The following is a 20,106-nucleotide window of genomic DNA, read 5'->3' on the forward strand; positions in this document are numbered from 1 at the left end:
TTTTTTGAGGGCGACAATTGGCGTCGATCATCTTTCAAGGCGAAATATTTTGGAAGCGTTACCTATAGAATAAACGCGAAGAGATATATTGCGCTGCGAATGATAGATGTGTCAGATATTAGTGAGAGTTTCTTCGATTATAATCAACCATGGTACCTTTGTAAGTATGACCATTTTACGCGAGACGGTGTCTATGATGTAACGGAAGCATTCACACTGTATCTTGTTTTGTATGTGATTGATGTACATTATTAATAGCGGATAGCTGATAAATAATGAGAAAATTGGGAAAAGAAAAGAGGGAGAGTTCAACCGTAGTGTGACGTGCTAAATAATTACTGTTTAAAGGAAAAAAAAAACATTCGTAGTGTGTAAAAGTATTAACTAGAGTATAAATGAGCGGCAAGAGACAGAGCGACTACGAAGTAAAAGTTAATTGATATCGTTCAGGTGCGACTGAAATAGCGACGTCTCATCGCCGTAATTAAAAAACGAACATGCGGTAAGATCGCTGACGGGATCATACGATGATTATGAATTTTTTTGTGGCGTCCTAATTTGGGTAAATAATTTTTTAGTTTCGTTCACAAAAAGATTTGTTTATTGTATATGATGTCTTGCAAAAAAATGAAAGATTTTAAGAGATATTTTTATTTCAGTAATTTGTCTACGAAAATTATATATTAATCATTATTGATATTTATATATTAAATCGTCTTTCGAGTTCGTGATATTCAGTATTATTAATTTGTGAAAATAATGATGAAGAAAATTCCATCTTTTTACTATTTTTCTCTTGTTTATTTTTATTTTTCTCATTTATCAGTTTTCAAACATGTGATTCAAAGAATTCTGCACGGCCACGTAATTTCAGTCTATGTAGAAATAATAATAAAAAATGATTATTACTGTTTGTAATAGGAATAAGATTGTAATCAGAGTTCTCGTGTATATATACATACTGATGTAAAAAAAAAGAGTGCAGATTATATGGGGCATTTTGTCGATCTTACCGATTGTTCTTATAAGAGAGACACGTCGTGCCGCGCCTCGCATTGTCATTACAGTAGCCAATACGTTTAGACATCTTATACATTCAAACGACAAGCCGACACACAACAAAAATAATTTTTTAAAATTTAATTATTATTTAAATAGTACAGTTACATTGTTAGTACGTATAACGACGCTTTTTATACGAATTTTAGTTTTTAAACGTCGATCTTACGATATATATAGTATATATACATATAGTATATAATGATAAAATCAGAGAGACAATGGTAATAATAATAATAATAACTGATATCGATGATTATAACAGCAGATTGATTATAACTGAGCAGATTGATTATAACTGAGCGGATAAAGATAAACGAAGGAAATACATGGAAGGAGAGAAAGCGATGAGCGAGAACGAGAATGAAAGGAAAAGAGAGAAAATGAGAATGCATGCATGCGAGTGAAAGTGAGAGAGAGAGAGAGAGAGAAAGGAAGAGAGAGAGAGAGAGAGATTTAAGTTAGATGATTGTCTATAGTTACACAAAAGTAATACGTTAGGTAACCTCGATGCTATTTAAACAGACTTAATTAATGTATTACAAATGAATTAATAAAGTGTAAGCGAAGCGTGTATCTGTATAGTGCGACTTTTTCTTTCGGCAACTATAATAAATTTTAAATAAACACTGAAGATTTTCTTAAGTTCAAGACGATATATACAAGAGAATAATTGTATACTGAGATAACTTTTATAAAATTATTGAAGTTATTTAACGAAATAGTGTTCAAATATTATATTTTCTAATTTTTAACATTAATATCATACAGTCACAGGATATTTAAACTTTATATCATAAAGAAACGACTCGATATCTATTTTATTAAAAAATATATTTCTGGAATTAAAATTAAAAAGCGAATATGAAAATTTGCTTTCATTTTTACTGATTTTATCACGATATTTAATTTCATATCAATAAATTATTACAGAGATTACACAAATATATAAATTCGTCACATATAAATAAATTCTTTTTCCTATTTTGATTCCAATTATTCTACAACTAAATCCAATATGCACGTCAGTAATTGAAGGTATGTATATAGTATATATGTAATACAAAATACATCAATAACATGATTTTTGAACGCTGCAATAAAGTAACAAAAGTTCGGTCCATTTATATAATAGTAAAATAAAATTAATTACCTGAAATAATGAAGCCTTGAATGATGTTCCGTACAAAATTAATGTTACCTTTATCTTTCATAAAAAATTAGAGAATTTCTTTTTACTTGATTCGTTATCGATAAGATATACTGTATATAATTTCTATTTTGAAAATATTTCCATTGACTTGAGCGCCAATATGAGTCGATTCCTTAGTCATAGATTGTAAGTTGTATAGATGTATTTTATTTTGCGATATATGGGAGCGCAGTATAATATTAATTATCAAGAGTTATTTATAGGATTAATTATATTACGTTGATTTACGATATTTTGCGATATAGAAATAAAGAATAGAAACTATTTATCAACAAATATGCGGAACAGAAAATATTCGTCAATAGGAGCAGAGAATAGATTTCTGTTCCGACTCGCTTTTTTATTCGATATATACAAATATTTAATTAATTAATCGAACGATTGCATTCCGATTCATCGTTTCGTTCGATATATATAAGTATTTAATCAATTAATCGAACGATTACATTCTGGTTCGCTTTTTCGTTCGGTATATATAAATATTTAAAGAATTAATCGAACGATTGCATAATTTATTTACTATCAATTTATATATATGAGTGTCTTGTTATACTCTGAAGGTGCAATTTCATTGACGCTAGAAACCAGCGGCAAATTAAAATCACTAGACTTTCTCTAGATATGGCGTCAATAAAATAAAGTTCAAACAGTTTCAACTTTTTCAGTGTGTAAAGGTGCGGCCTCATTGACGCTAAAAAGTAGAGTCAACCATTGGTTGAACAAAGAGGTAAGTATACTTACCTCTTTGTTCAACCAATGGTTGACGCTACTTTTTAGCGTCAATGAGGCCGCACCTTAAAGCAGCCTTTTCATTGACGCTACTTTTTAGCGTCAATGAAATTGCACCTTAACAGTTGGCAGCCCTACGAGATAGGCTGTGCAGCACTGCGCGTATATAAAATAAATTTGAAATCGCTTCTAGCCTAACCATCTTCACGCGATCGACTTTATTTGAATTGCACGGCATCGCATCGAATTATGATGCGGCGCCGATTTGTTCGAACGTAATTCGGGACATCGCGATGCTGTATAAGCGTCGAATGAGCACGAATTGTCACGCAAATATGATAAATCACATCTACTCACCGTTCTTCACCGGCTGTTCCACAGGCCGCTGCACTCGCTCGCCTCGGGACGTCCCGTTCCGATCTTGATGCACACGATATCATCAACGCGAACGCGCGACACTTTATTCAGCACTCCCGATATTCGCTCGTATCCAATAATCATCATCAAGGGTGCAAATAACGCGACGCGACTTCGCTCCATCTTCACGATCGCGCTATCACTGAACTGTGAAAAATAGCTGTCGCGCACTTTCACCGACATATTATGAAAGTCGCGCGATCATCCTTGGACACTTTCGACGCTCTTTCACTCGCGATATTCGTTTAAAAACGGTTAAAAGACGTGAAAAATGCGGACGTACGACGATCCGTGTAACTGCGTATGACTCCGATTCACGTATGACGCGTATGACGTAGCAGTGACGCGTATGACGTAGCGAACGCGCTAACATGGCGGCCGAACCAGTGCGCAGAAACGAATGCGCACTGGTTCGGCCGCCATGTTAGCGCGTGATCGCTACGTCATACGCGTCATACGTGAATCGGAGTCATACGCAGTTACACGAATCGTCGTACGTCCGCATTTTTCGCGTCTTTTAACCGTTTTTAAACGAATATCGCGAGTGAAAGAGCGTCGAAAGTGTCCAAGGATGATCGCGCGACTTTCATAATATGTCGGTGAAAGTGCGCGACAGCTATTTTTCACAGTTCAGTGATAGCGCGATCGCGAAGATGGAGCGAAGTCGCGTCGCGTTATTTGCGCCCTTGATGATGATTATCGGATGCGAGCGAATATCGGGAGTGCCGAATAAAGTGTCGCGCGTTCGCGTTGATGATATCGTGTGAGTTTGTGTGCATCAAGATCGGAATGGGACGTCCCGAGGCGAGCGAGTGGAGCGGCCTGTGGAACAGCCGGTGAACGGTGAGTAGATGTGATTTATCATATTTGCGTGACAATTCGTGCTCATTCGACGCTTATACAGCATCGCGATGTCCCGAATTACGTTCGAACAAATCGGCGCCGCATCATAATTCGATGCGATGCCGTGCAATTCAAATAAAGTCGATCGCGTGAAGATGGTTAGGCTAGAAGCGATTTCAAATTTATTTTATATACGCGCAGTGCTGCACAGCCTATCTCGTAGGGCTGCCAACTGTTAAGGTGCAATTTCATTGACGCTAAAAAGTAGTGTCAATGAAAAGGCCGCTTTACACACTGAAAAAGTTGAAACTGTTTGAACTTTATTTTATTGACGCCATATCTAGAGAAAGTCTAGTGATTTTAATTTGCCGCTGGTTTCTAGCGTCAATGAAATTGCACCTTGATGCTACCGGCATTTCGTGCACATAGCACGGAACGAAACCAGAAATTGTGCACATGATACCCTCTGAGAACATTCATGGACATTGGCTTTGTAGTTCATGTCCACATTTTCAATGTTCATAGAGGGAGTATTGCTTTCAGGAATCACCTAAAAGCAGGCCATGACATCTCTCAGTTTTCTCTCTGTTGCCTGTTGCCTAGCATTGTGCAAGAGGCTTTACCCTTTGAGAAGTTTTATGGAAATGGTTATGTAGTTCAATATCCACGTTTTGTGGACTTAAAGGCGCTTCAAATACGAGTTCCACCTAAATCGGAGGTATGGCCGCTCTCAAGCTTCTTTCTGGTGAAACTTTCGGAGCGATTTGTTATTCGCGATAGTTCGATATTACACAGCAGTATACTTCGATCATGATGCGATGATGGTTTTCAATCATTTTCGTAAAATTGTCAGTCATGTCAGTAAGTATGAAAATTTTCGACTGAGATTTCTGACCGATTGTTTGCTGGTTTTCTTTTAATTTTTTTCTATGTCTGGAATTTTAGAAATATCTTATATCGTTCGTTTATTATTATTTACAATTATATTTTGAAAAAGATGTCTGATAATAGATATATCAACAAAGAGTAAGAGAGGATTAAAAAGTGAAGAAAATTATGCACAAAGTTTATCTTATCAAGTGCATTTTTTATATTTTTATATAAACAGAAATAATAGATTGCCTATATTAATGTCATAATTTGATAAAACTTTTCGTAATAATATGACAAGCTTTTGTGAAATAATGAATATTTTATAAATTATATATAAAAAAATTAATACAACTATACTATAAACATTTAAGTTTTATATATGATGCATTATATGGAAGAACATGTTCTTTAATAACATTTTAACTGACAACTGTATCAACTCTTTTACGATTCTAATCATTCTTATTGCGTAATTATACAATTATCTTTTAAAGATATAAACCAAATCAAAGGCAAGACAAGAAACATGTTTTATTAGATATATTTTGTTCATATATATTTCAATTTAATATATATATTTGAACATTAAAATGTTTTTACATGTTTGTACTTTTATAAAATTAAATAGAGACAATTGAATTGATAAATTATATTGGAAATCATAAAGTAATATATAGAGGATATTTCTGAATGATTAAATTTTTTATCTTTCTTCTTTTATTTTCTCATTATATTAATAATATCATATAAATGTCATATATCTATATATTTTTTTCACAAACTCAATTTCAATATAATCTTTAAATGACTTTATTAAATGGTAAAGTATACTAGTAAAGCTATATTATCTTAGAATATTATGTACTTGCTTAATTCTATGATTGATATTTAAAATTTATTTTTAATTCTATGATTGATATTTAAAATTTATTTTTAAGTTTTATTTTTACTGATATAATCAAAGAAATTGATTTAAAGATTAATATTTTATATGATTTTTTTTCCAGGAATATTGCAGTTTTTACAATCTCATTCTCCTTATGCACACAAAGGTCTATATATTTTCTTCCGAAATGAATCAAGTTTTGTGCCTAAAAAGGTACTTATTGTGGCAAAACTATCGAGATACCATTTTGAAAAGTTACGGGAACCTGAGCTCAATGAAACCCAGCTGAAGTTAAAACTAATAGAAAGAGGCTCTGATTACGATGCTATGCGTGCTAGTCATTTTGCCACCAAAGCAGTGAAAGATGAAGTAATTCAAATTTTACAAAAGATGAATGTGGAATATAAGATAATAGATAGGTAAATAAGAATTTTTAATGAAGAAATATATAATATTGTGTAAACATAGAATTTACATACAATACTGTTTATCCATTTTTCTAGATTTGATAGACTTCTAAAGATTATATACATACCAATTTCAATAAACTACTTTTCTGTTCTAAATTCAAATAGAAATATTTATCACAATATAAATATATATCATATATTTTCAGAACAACTTTAGATCAATCATATTTTACATGGGCAGATTTAGTTCTGCCAATTGGCGGTGATGGAACATTTCTTTTAGCTTCAAATTTAATATTTGACAATAAAAAACCTATAATGGGCATTAATTCATATCCTGAAAAGTCAGAAGGTTATCTTCTGTTGCCAACAAAATATACAAAAAACATAACTGAGATTTTTGAAATGTTAAAAGCAGGACATTACAGTATACTTATGCGAAGGAGAATTCGGATTATTTTAAAAGGAGAAGAAATATGGAAAGCTCCTTTTCACATGCATGAAGAAGGACGCATTGTAGGTGGTGAAAGGCACGTCATATACATATTAATATAATATTAATGTTTTTTAATTAAATTATTATTCATCAATACACATTTATTTGATTGTAAAGTTATTAGCAATAGTTTATATATTTATTTTCAAAATTTGTATGTTATATTTCTTTAGTCTTTGTTATAGTATCAACTTTAAACATTATATGTACATATTATTTGTAGATTTTATGTAACTGAGAATTTCAAAGGCAATCCTGATGAATTGCCACGAGAAAGGCATCTACCTTGGTTGGCACTTAATGAAGTGAGTTAATTGATGTTCCTTGAGACATATTAATAGTCGAATAATGCGACTTGTTCTTTTATACCTATGTTAGCTTGGTTTTCATTGTTAGGTATTCATGGGTGAAACATTATCAGCACGAACGAGTTCCTTGTTCATAAAATTAGATAAAGAACAAAAGTATCAAAAAGTTAAAAGCTCTGGTTTGTGTGTAAGCACTGGTACTGGATCAACATCTTGGTATAAATCTATAAACAGTCTGAGTCAACAAACTGTGCAAGAAATATTGAACCTTATAGATACTAAGCGACGATTTACCAATAACGAAATTGAGACTATCTGTTCAACATACAATAGCAATTTACGGTTTGATGCAGGTTGGTACATGTACTATGACAACAAAAAATGATATTTATATAGAATATTTTATTTAAAAAAAATTTTATTAAAATATATATATGTATTTATTTCCAGAGGATTCCAGACTGTGTTATTCTATAAGAGATATGATAGTAACTGATGCAATGCTCGTTTCGAAGCGTATATGTCCTCGCGGTTTTTGTAAAAAGATTACTGTGAGATCACAGTGTTTCGATGCAGGTTTAGTTTTCGATGGTGGAATAGCGGTTCCCTTCAACTTCGGTACCATCGCGGAAATAGAAACTTTTCCGGAAGACTCTTTACGAACTATTATTCTCCCCGATTGAATCGACTATTAGAGTACCTTTAAAGAAGTATTTCAGTGATACAAATATAATAATTTTTTATCATGTAAATAATATCTCACTTTTTATATTTTTTATGAAAAAAAATCTTTGGAGAAATATTATAGAATATAATATATATATATGTATAAAATGTTTAATAGGCGGGGAGGAGGGAATGAGAGAGCTGAGGTATACATATATATATACTGCATATATATACATATATATAATATATATATATATATATATATATATATATATATATATACTGAGAAGTGATAGAAATAATATTTATTTATGATATATTTGAACATTATATATACATATGCAAAATTTTATGAAATATCTAAAGTTATAAATGAGCTATTCGATTCATAAAAAGGAAAAAAAAACATTCCTAGAGAGCATTCATATCTTAAAATCATATCTATATAAAATCTACATGACTATGTATTATAAGCATTTATTTAGGATATATTGTCTTATATTATTAATGTAAAATGACAGATAACATATGTACTTGTATAAATATTAAAAATTATATTATTTCATAGTATAAACGCCAATTCGAACAAAAACTTCAATACTAAGCTAATTTTACTAAGCTATTATTTTCTTTTTACATATATATATTTTTAGAATACTTTATATAGCTTTTACTATACTTAATATAAATATAAAGCAAATGCTTCATATTAATACATCTTTGTTACTTATTTAATTTAAATTAAATCTAAATGTACAACGAAGAAAAAAACCTTATAATTTGTCGTAATTTTATATAATTATCCACATATTTATATCATTGCATGATATTTTTTCCAGTTATCTTTTAGATTTATGTGCTAGATGTATATATCCAGACATAGTAAATGATTAGGTTGGAAATAATATATATTGAATAAGGTACTTTTCTTGTAATGTATTATCAGCTAGCATGAAGAAATGTGTCTTGCGTATCATAGATTTTGCATTTTCATGATACGCACATGAGACCATGAGAGAGATATTTATATATGTCATGTCAAGTTAGGTGTGTCGATGCGCGCTGTCTGACTCATTAAAAACACACACATACACATATGTATATACGACGCTCGCCTCGCCGAAGAAACGTCATCGTTCTCCCTTGTCACTTGTTTATATTCGGTGATACGGAATACAATATACAATACAGTGGTGTGAAGTGGAGCCGAGGTGCGAGTATCGCGCGATGCACGTGCGTGACATTATTTCGTTAAACAATTCTGCTGCGCGATCGCATCTATGAGCACTCCCAGCTACGAAACGGTAAGAGATATAACGAGAAAAAAAAATCATGAGCGAAAATAATCGGTTACTACGCGATACGACGATGCTTTTATCTTCGCGTACTTGGCTTGACGTTAAATATGTGTTTTTGTATGGCAAAAATGTGCAAGATTCGTTCTTTCGTCAATCCTTGAAATTCCCCTGTCTGCGTCCCTCGACGAAGTGAATCGAAATAAACAACTGCTTATAAACTTGTTGAGGTTAGGACGTCGAATTAATTATCGTTTTAATACCGCTTATCAAATCTGAACGGAATATTTCTCTTATTTTTTCAGTCAATATAGTCATATGTTGAAAATATTCGATATAAAGCAATATATTATATAAGTTTTATATCAGTTTTATAATTTCTTTTTTTTTTTTTAAGATTTCTATATACGTAGCAGGACTTTAAATGTGTTGATAACAGAATAAAATGAAAAAAGACATCCATACGCAAAATGAAAAAAAGATAAAAATATATTTTTAAAAATAAACTGAGAGAATTTGAAAAAATATCAATTGAGACTAAAATCTTACATCTATGATTAATATTTCCACATAATGCTATTTTTTGAAGAGTTAAATATTAAGTATAATAATATATATTCACAAAAGAAAGAAGAGAGCCATGTATTTCATAAGCAATTCCATTTTAATCTATCGTTACAGTGATATGTTATCATTGATTTCAGTTGCAAACTTGTTCATGGAAGTTTATTGTATATATACACATACATACATACATACATACATACATACATATATATATATATATATATATATATATATATATAAAACTAATGCCAATTTATCTTTCATGCAGTACGATGATCAACTTATCTCATTATCTTATGTGTATATATGCGTATGTGTATGTAATAATTAAATATTTAATGTTGTATGAAATAGTTATATTTTGAAATTAAAATAACATAAAGATCAGTTTAGAAAAAGGATAAAGATTTTATAGAAAATCTAGATTTAGACATGCGCAGATTAAATACTTGAAGGATATGTTTTGAGACAATAGAGAGAGATTAAATGTGTATAATAGAAAGAAAAATAATATTTTAAGACACAATTGCAATTTATATTAAATTTCAATTATATTACATTTTAAATAATGATTATAATACTGTCAAAATTATATATTTATAATACTGTCAAATTATATTTTAATAAATGTAATTTTTATTTGCAATTATAAAAAGCTTATTCAGCAGAAGACTAAATATTGCAAATATCATATAAAGTATATTTTCTATCACGTCTAATGTGTACATAGCGTTATCGAGTTTGATATAAAATATCGATTGTTCGCACAATTGAGAGAATAGATATATCTAAGATATATACAGATATAAATATCTCTATATATTAAATATATAATTACTTATATATAATGTTGATTTTTAATATTTTTCAAATATTTAACAATATGAATAATGAACTTGCTCAGGTAGATAAAAGAAAAGATTGTTGCACAAAAGAAATCATAAAGAAAAATATGCACGATTTTATAAAGAACAAAACATTTTGTATCCTTGTTAAGTATATTTATATTTGTATGCTTATACTATACGAAAAATTATAATATAACTTCTTATAATTTCCTGCGATTATGTAAATTTTTATTTTTTCTATTTTCATATCGTAAATATTTTTATTCCATGTAAATTATTTATTGCTTATTTATATGAAAATTATAATAGTTAATAATTGAAGCAAATTTATAATAAGAACAAGAAACATTGATTTTTTCAGAATATTGTTTCCAATATTTCTATATTTTTTATTAAAAAAATTTCACTTAATATATCTAGAGATTATATTTACATAAAAGAAGAATATAGTAAAATAATGGATTTCTAATACTATTTTATACAAAAAAGTATACTTTACATCATTGTTTATTCATGTATGCAACAATACTATAAATATATATTATGCACGTAGGATTTATAAGAATTCATCGGATGTTGGCAAAATACATATTATACAATCCAGCGTCTACATCTTCAATACATCTTAGTATTTGCTCTTCTTGGAGAACATGGATATCTGTATATTGTTTGACTATTGTTGACTTGTTAGACTCATTTTAGCTGCACATTTTCTGCATTTAAAATGAAATGGATTCTAAAACGAAAACAGTAAAAATGTAGAACGAGAGTAATTAAAATGAAGAATTGTACTAGTATTATTATTGTGACTATATATTAAGAATTAATAATCACTTTATTACTTTAAAGGTCGACGTTACGACGACGACGACGATATCAAAAGTGTATCAGAGGAATGGCAGAAGATGAAAGACAAATTAGGATGGCCGCTGAGGCCATACTGAGTGGCTCCATCAACTCCCAAAGAAGTTCAGTTACCCAACATAGTATGACGAGAACGCCGGATATTATCTTCAGCGAGGATTTGATTGCAGGAGCTCGGCATAACGGCAGAATGTCCAATGTCAGGCGTTTCTTTTGTCTCTTCATTACCTTCGATCTTCTTCTTACATTTCTCATGTGGCTCATTTGCACAATGGTATGTTGTAACTCGATCAAAACATTACTCGTATTCAAAACATTATTCATATATTAATCAATATAGATTGAAATATTATCTTGCAAATTTAACATTTTAATATAATGCATGCGACTTGCTTTTTAAATAACTAACTGTTAACTTGCTTGTTAAATAACTAACTGTTTAAATAACTAACTGTTTCTGAGATTGCTGTCAATATTGCCAACAATTATTGTTGTATGTATTATTATTAGCACATGATAATAATTAATTGCACTTAGTTATCTGGATTGCTACTACTTTTTATTCGAAATTTTTATTAGAGATTACTTTTTTTTACTTTATATTTTTACTTCAATATCTGCAGATTCTCCTTTTATTTCTGTTCATGTCTTTGTTTCAACAGTCTTTTAACAAATTTCTAGCTTTGTCTTGTTTAATTGAGCTTTCTTTTTGTATTATAATTTTATATTATTCAGTCTTCTCATTTTCTCTTTGAATATTTAATTAAATAAATAATTCAAAGATCATTTTTAAGAGATTCTAATGAAATTTTTTATCTTTATTATATTTCCAGATTGCAGGTGAAAGTTTAAATACAGCTTTCCTAAATCAGGTGATACACTATCATATAAAGACATCTTTATTTGACATTGTGGTAAGTATATCTGTCGTTCATCATCAATGAACTTAATTAACTGGATGACGACAGTGACATTCAGTTCATCATAATTTTTCATTATTTATTGGGAGCAGAGATTTTACGGATTTCATCTTCTCAGATGGCAGCAATTTGCAGGTTCACCGTCTTGTTGCTCTTTTACGCGCTATTATATCTCAATCACTGGATCATTGTAGCTGTGAGTATATTTATTTTAATCACTTACTTACAAAAAAAATTTAATAGACTATTTGACTTAAATAGCAAAAATAAAATTTAAAAAAATAAAATAACTTCCCATAACGAGTTTTTTATTTAAAATATTATTTTTAACAAATTTGTAATGTGAACAATAATGTGTAATGTGAACAATAATTTAGGGTTTTATATTTTACAGATATCAACTGCCACAACATGTGCCTTTCTAATTGCAAAAGTTTTTCTTTTTGATGTAAATATTCCCGAAATATCTATGTACCCTGCAAACACTAAATAACATTTATATAATTGTTAATTGTAATTTCCCACTCAACAATATAACTGTTACATGTTATGTAACTGTTGCTGCATAACATGTAACAGTTATATTGTTGAGTGGGAAATTACAACTAACAATTATATAAATATTATTTGGTGTTTGCTGGGTATTATCTTTATTTATCAATTTGTTTGACTTAATTCATAATATATCGTGTTTTTCAGTGGACATCAGCTAATCAACCAGTATTTCAAGTTCTGCTAATCTTAACATCTTTTGTGTTATCCTGGGCGGAGGCTTGGTTCTTTGATTTTCGCGTGATACCTCAGGAAATTCAAGCAAGAAATTGGATTCGAAGTAAGCTTTTCTTAATGATTTAATTTTCCCTTTTTTTAAATCGATAATTAATAAAATATAAAGAATAACAAGATGTAGTGAGGTAGAAAATTTAATTATGAATTAATATTTTACAAAAAGAGATCAATTTAGTCAACACACAATAAAGTAAAATCGAGAAAGAGAGATCATTATAATTTGATTGTAATTTCACACATTAATTAGAAAACATAAAAAGATATCAAGAAATTTTGAATTTAGATTTCCCGGATACAGAAAGAACTCCTCTACTACAAAACGTCATTACCGAATCACGACAATATGCAGCAAACGTCGATCACATGAGCACATTTTTTACACCTGTGGATTCCCCAAGTCATTCCGATGATGAAGACATTTCCAAAAAGCAAGACTCAAGAAGATTATCAAGGTCCAGCGAGTTATCTATGTTTCTAGCAAAACTTACACCTGATAAGGTTGGTAAAATTAAATTTTTTTATTTACTTATTGATCATTGATTCAAAACATAAATTAATGGTAAAATGACATCGACGAATGTTTAGATAAACATATACAATCAAAGAAGATTGTGAAAATAAGAAACAAATGAATTGACGCATACAATTTGTCAATAAAATCGTATAAATTTAGGGTGTGATTCCGATTATATCCTTTAACTGATCACATAAATATAAATATATTCCTGAGAATTTAAAATGCGCATATATCGACTGATATCTAATGAAGAGATTAATAAAGAGATAACAGAATATACATATCAAATCTAAGATCGCATCAGTAATTGAGAATTTAAAATAAATATATGTTTCCATATAATGCTGACCGATATCTCTCTTTCTCTTTCTCTCTCTCTCTCTCTCTCTCTCTAATGAGGAGATAACAGAGCACACGTGTCATATCAATCCAGAATTGAACAATTAAACTTTATCAAGATCAAAGTTAAGTAAAACTGTAGAATTTATATCATAATTTCGCGTTTCTCGATAAACGCATGTGTTCCGTATGACTTTTGGTACAGTGAGACTATATGAAAACAAGGAATAAGGCTCCCGGTAGCGAATTATCCAAATAAGGCATCGAGCTAGTTCGATTATTTCGACTAATTGTAAATCGACAACGATACTCTATTTGTTTTGATTTAGATATTGACTTCTTGACATAGAGCCCGAAAAAAATCAAAATATCTGCCTTTGTCCGCAAAAATAACGTTCCGTCCGAGAATTTTCGAGAAAACTAAAATCTAACGGCTTTATAATATGATACAGACTTTCTCGAACAATATTTAATAATATAGTAAGATTTTGTTTAATTTTATTCTGTTGCTATTCTGTTTGACTTTACTATAGCGCGTTTCTACTAATGCTGATAAAATTAATTTTGCGATATAAAATATTTTTATTTTATATATATATATATATGATTTTCCACAAAACATTTTTCTATTTATGTTTATATTGTTATCTATTCCACTTTATATAAAATTTAAATAAATTTATTTAATGTTTTAAATTCTAGAAATACATGCTGAGTACTAATCATGTTATTAATATAAAGATTAATGTAAATAATTAATATCTTGTATAAATAATCAATGTCGAATCTATTTAGGAAAATATCCATAATATTATGAAATATATTTAATACACATAATAATGTGTCCTATAATCTTTCAGTCAGCAAGAGATAGCAAAAAAGTCTGGGGTGAGAATAAGAAAAATATAGATGAAGGTTATTGTTAGTTGGCTATGCTTTATTATCGACTTGTTTCTACGCGTTCTGTCATATTAAATTTTAATCTGTAAGCGGTTGCGTTTCTCTTAGTTAATTATTCGTTACATTATGTTAATTCTAAATATGTTAAACATACGTATCTTTATACGCACGATCATACGCCCGTTCTTTCTCGGTGATACGTTGAAGTATTTGCCCAAGCCTATAGAGAATAGTTGCAACCCAAGAAACAATTGGATAAAATCGTCAACGAGCGATGAAATGTCTTTCGTGAGTTATCTAAAATAAGAATATGTCTGTTTATGTCAATGTATTACTACTTTATGAAATCTTTTAATCTCTATTAATCTTTTATAAATAAATTTGATAATAGAGAAAATAGCAAAATATAATTTGCAGAAAAAGATTTATTTGAACAAACAAAATTTAATTAATCGAAAATATAAATGAAATTCTACTTTTATTCTAATTGTAATACACACTTGCATTAATTTATATTGTAAAAAAGAGATGTGTATAAGAACAAAATTACATAAAAATATTTGCAATATTTTGCCAGTATATTACATACACAATATTTATCATTAAATCCATTATACAAATCATTAATTTTCAGATTTACATGATATGATTTGTAGCTCTTTAATTAAATTGCAAAAAGTAAATCATTTTTGTCATTCTGATATGTATAAAATATTGAAATATCATATCACGTTATATTATAAATTATTAATGAAAGAGTGCAACAAATCAGATCATTTAAAATTTACATTAATGCAATAACAAATTGAAAAATTTACTTTATTCAATACTTTTTTAATTATTGCATTAGTGCTGTATTTCTAAAATTTCATATTATTATAAACGGATATATTTCCATTTCTTAGAAAAAGAATTTTAAATATTTCTAAATATGGTGTTGTTAGATTAAAAGGTTTTTTTTTAGATCGACGAATATAAAACGAGGGCATCTAAAATGTTGCAAAACTGTTACAACTTATTAACATCAAAAGAATGGAAGGTCGAAACTATAACAACTGATGGCGACGAAGTGTCTTATATGCAGCTGCCATCAGAATGGAAATTAGATGGAAAGGTCATGAGAATCACTGTAAGTTAGCATACATATAGCATAAATTAAAATAAATAAATTAATAAATAATAAAAAATGCAGAATTTTTTTCTTTTTCTTTACGTGCGTCTAAATAAATAAATTTTCTCATTTTATGAAATAATAAAAGCTATTTAATTGTTTCAGGGCATTATCGACGTGCCTGCTAGTATATTAATAGATTTATTGTTTGATGGTATCGAGGAATTTCCTTTGTGGAACAAACTTGTGACAGAATCGATAAAATTAGAGGTAATTTTTATATTTTCTTTCTATTATTGTTTAATTAAAATTAAATAATGTTTTATTAATATTGCAACAATTATCTTTTCTAAGAATATCGATGAAGACACGGACATCGTTTATCAAGCAACAAGTTCTTATGGTGGTGGTCTCATCACAGCGCGAGATTTTGTTATCTTGAGACATCGTAAGAAATGCGGCGATTATTATATCAACAGTGGTATATCTGTCCCTACGGCATTGGTTCAGATACGTCCAAATATAACTAGGTAAGAGAGAAACATTAAAAGAAATTATATTTTTTAGTGTATAAAAAAGTTATAAGAGAATTAATTGCTATTTTAAATATTTTTAAGAGGTGAAAATGGTATAAGTTGTTTTGCAACAGAAGACTTGTCTGACGAAGAAGCCAAATGTCGTTTCACCTGGATTTTAAATACAAATCTTAAGGGGTGGATACCACAAACAGTTGTAGATAGAGCCATGTCCACTAGTCTAATTGACTTCATCACATATTTAAGAAAACATTTGGATGATATGCAGAAACCATTAGTCTAGTACAATGTTGCTCATAAAAATGATAAATAGAATTACCTACCCCTATCTATCTATTTACTCTCTTTGATATACTATGTTAGATTTATATATCTTTGGTTTAATATATATTGACGCACATATAAGAGCAATATTGAAATTCTTATTATTACAATATTATAATAATAGATCTTTTAGAAAATATGCTTTAAACACACAGTTGAAAAAAAGGTGCCATTTTCCTAAACAAAATTTTTTAAAGAATTATTTGGTATCTAATTAAAATAAAAAGCATATAAAATATGCAAGATAGATCTATAATAAAAATTCATGTACTATGAACAGAAATCTAAAATCAGATATATGCAAGATGATTATAATTTGACAATTTATCTATATATATATATATATGCATATGTTCCAATTATATTTAGAAATGAATTATTTTGCATTAATTTAACTTTGTAAGAATTTTATCGATGACGATGGCACATAGATATCATCTACATCATATGTAACATCTACATCACAATTTATTTAATGAAAAGAATTGTATGCGTGTATATACTTTTTTTATCACAAAATTAATTACGATAGATATAATCTCGAACGAAAAAGAAACATTATATTTTATTCTAATCATTGTTTTTTTATAAAGTGTAGTAATGGTAATAGTTTAAAGAATTAATAGGAATAGGAAATATATTATGTGCTTTTTGTATAAGTGCCTATGAATATTCGATTAAGTGTATCTTTTGATGTACGATGTATATAATACATGAGAAATGTGACATACGTTTAGTGTGACATGATAGTATCTACAGTGTATTGCGAGACGACAAAGTCGTGATAAAAAACGCTATAGAAATATTAAGATAGCAATTTATTATTTGTTTTTTTTATAGATTTATTAAAAAATTTTTTCTCTGATCACGAGGGTCGTGAAAGCCTAATGTATTGATATTGTATATATAATGTGCATTTAAATGAAGCATACATTAAATAAAAGTTGAAAACATTTCATTTTTTAAAGAAAAGATGTAATAGATTATTATAATTAATTATACTCTTCATTAATTTTATATTTCATTTATGAAGAAACTCACATACATTGCATCTCGAGTTCCTTATTAAGTTTATAAAAAATATGTATACCTACATACATTTATTACTGACAAGTTTTTTTCATGAATTAATATTAGATATATGTTACAAGCATCAATAGAGATTTCCGCTCTGTCTGATTATAATTGTGGAATTTTGTGAGAAATAGTATATATTTGTGTGTTCCGACACAAAATAGTGAAAATTTAACAGTATGTATCTAATTAAAAAATTGTATTGCTTTCATCTCCGTATATGTATTTGTAATCGATAATATGTAATTTTGTGGCGTACATACATGATAATAGCAAAAATGTAGTGATATACTAGAGAAACAAATACAACGACGCTAATAGTCTCTTTTTTATTTAAAAAAATGAACTTTTATAACTGAGAAAACTAATCTAAAAGAAAAAATTGGCCTATTTATTGAAATTTAATTCACAAAATTAATAGTAAGTCAAAGAGAAATTACACATATGGTTTGTTGAGAAATATTTTAAAATTATTAATTAAAAAAAAAATAAAGTTTAATTATTAAATCGTTGTACATATAAATATATCAATCGTTGAAAGATCTCATAATGTATGGGGGATGAGTATTGCTATAATATTTTTAACTTTTAAACTGTTTAATGTATAATAGTCTATTATTCTCGACTTTATAACGACGCCTTTTTTGAGATACGTGAGATATAATCGTAATATCTTGTTTTCAGATTTTCGTGTATTACGATTGACATTGTTAAGACACAACGATCAATTTCACATATGATTTGCATCATATAATAAATGCAATGATGGAATGCGTATGCAAGAAAAATATATAAATACTCTACATTGTTTTATATATTCATAATATATATATTATGATAGCAATTTCCCTAATATCGTCGTTTTGTATGTGTCCTTTGTTGTTTGTGCAATACACTCTTGCATTTTCGCTCGAAATATTTGCTATGAGAATCAGTACTATGTTATATAAATGAACGATGTTTAAACAGAATAAGATAAGAGTATAATCGAAGGTGGATTTTATAAATCCGGCTTGTGGATCCGGATGTAAAGATACATATATATACTATAAGTCAATAAAAGAGCAAAGAAAGAGCATATGTTGTTCTTTTTCCTAAATGCGTCGAATTTCTCTAATCCTCGAGATATAGTAATATCCAAAATAAATAAAATATTTTAATCTTTATTTGTGATTGTGTAAAGTTCACCCTCATCATCAGTTCTTCATAGAATTTCCCATATATAAGTTATTGAATATCTTCTCCGTTAATTGCTAAACATCCAAATATTTGCACACCAAGAGAGTATGTAGTATATGAGAATGGAGATACGAAGATAAATGCTAAAATGGATAGAAGCGGTAATTGCAGTGAATCCATGTATTCTAGTATGCATCAATCAACACGATTATATAGCGATATTGCTTTGTACAATAATATTATGAAACATAATTAAACTCGCTGCTTTTTATACTGTGCATATTATCAAAATATCAAAAGCAAATCTTTTCATTAAATATATAAATATAACACATGCAAAGTTACAATTAGTATAATTAATTTGATTAAATAATCGTAAAAATAGAAAATGATAGGATATTGAAGGATAGGATTTTGAAGGATATTTTAACAACTAAAAAATTCATTATTTTAGAAAATTCCGGAAAGTATGTTATTAATATATATAAAATGAAAATATATCCATAGAAACTGTTACGTACTCTTAACTAATATATAAAATTATAATTTAAATTATATAATTATAATATTTTAAATACTATAAATCTGAGTTTGCAATTTTTATCAAAGTACTTGTTAGCAATACATAGTATTTTGGCTTATTAGAATACATAATTCTTCATAGAATTTCTCGATATTGAAAATTAAAGTAAATTAATAATTCTAAACTCAATATGATTTCTTTTATAAATGCTAATGTATTAAAGCAATGCAAACTTTGCCACATCTGGTTAAGCGTTAAAGTTTCGCATACTATCTAATCTTTCATACATGACATCCTGTATAATCGAAAGCAATCATGATACACGTGGAGTTTCACTCATTATCTTCATCTATGTATATATACTGATTTATTAAAATATAAAATTATACAATAGCTTATCTTAATTTTTGATAAATT

At 28.6% G+C, this 20,106-nt stretch overlaps 2 protein-coding genes across 4 annotated transcripts; both read left to right on the forward strand.

Annotated features, from left to right (window-relative positions):
- Positions 1–4,763: 4,763 nt before the first annotated feature.
- LOC105257074 (NAD kinase 2, mitochondrial) lies at positions 4,764–7,992 on the forward strand. The gene is made up of 6 exons (XM_025414951.1): positions 4,764–5,122; positions 6,142–6,439; positions 6,637–6,960; positions 7,150–7,231; positions 7,323–7,587; positions 7,685–7,992. The coding sequence occupies exons 1-6, from the start codon at positions 5,080–5,082 to the stop codon at positions 7,915–7,917; spliced, it is 1,245 nt and encodes a 414-aa protein (XP_025270736.1). The 5' UTR covers positions 4,764–5,079; the 3' UTR covers positions 7,918–7,992.
- Positions 7,993–8,999: 1,007 nt separating this feature from the next.
- Positions 9,000–19,063, forward strand: LOC105257069 (steroidogenic acute regulatory protein-like). 3 transcript variants are annotated; one of them, XM_025414930.1, is made up of 11 exons: positions 9,000–9,207; positions 11,463–11,751; positions 12,311–12,391; positions 12,516–12,593; positions 12,792–12,845; positions 13,097–13,229; positions 13,470–13,684; positions 15,907–16,071; positions 16,219–16,323; positions 16,408–16,583; positions 18,672–19,063. In XM_025414930.1, exons 2-11 carry the CDS (start codon positions 11,509–11,511, stop codon positions 18,739–18,741), a joined length of 1,320 nt encoding a protein of 439 aa, XP_025270715.1. In that variant the 5' UTR covers positions 9,000–9,207; positions 11,463–11,508; the 3' UTR covers positions 18,742–19,063. The 3 variants fall into 3 exon arrangements, with proteins under 3 accessions (XP_025270715.1, XP_011265732.1, XP_025270714.1); XM_011267430.3 differs by lacking the exon at positions 18,672–19,063 and adding an exon at positions 16,671–17,110 and having other exon boundaries at positions 9,002–9,207; XM_025414929.1 differs by lacking the exons at positions 9,000–9,207; positions 18,672–19,063 and adding exons at positions 9,243–9,428; positions 16,671–17,110.
- The last annotated feature ends 1,043 nt before the right edge of the window (positions 19,064–20,106 follow it).

Source organism: Camponotus floridanus, unplaced genomic scaffold (genome assembly GCF_003227725.1).
Source record: "Camponotus floridanus strain SB8 unplaced genomic scaffold, Cflo_v7.5 scaffold91, whole genome shotgun sequence".
In the NCBI taxonomy this organism is placed as follows: Eukaryota; Metazoa; Arthropoda; class Insecta; order Hymenoptera; family Formicidae; genus Camponotus; species Camponotus floridanus.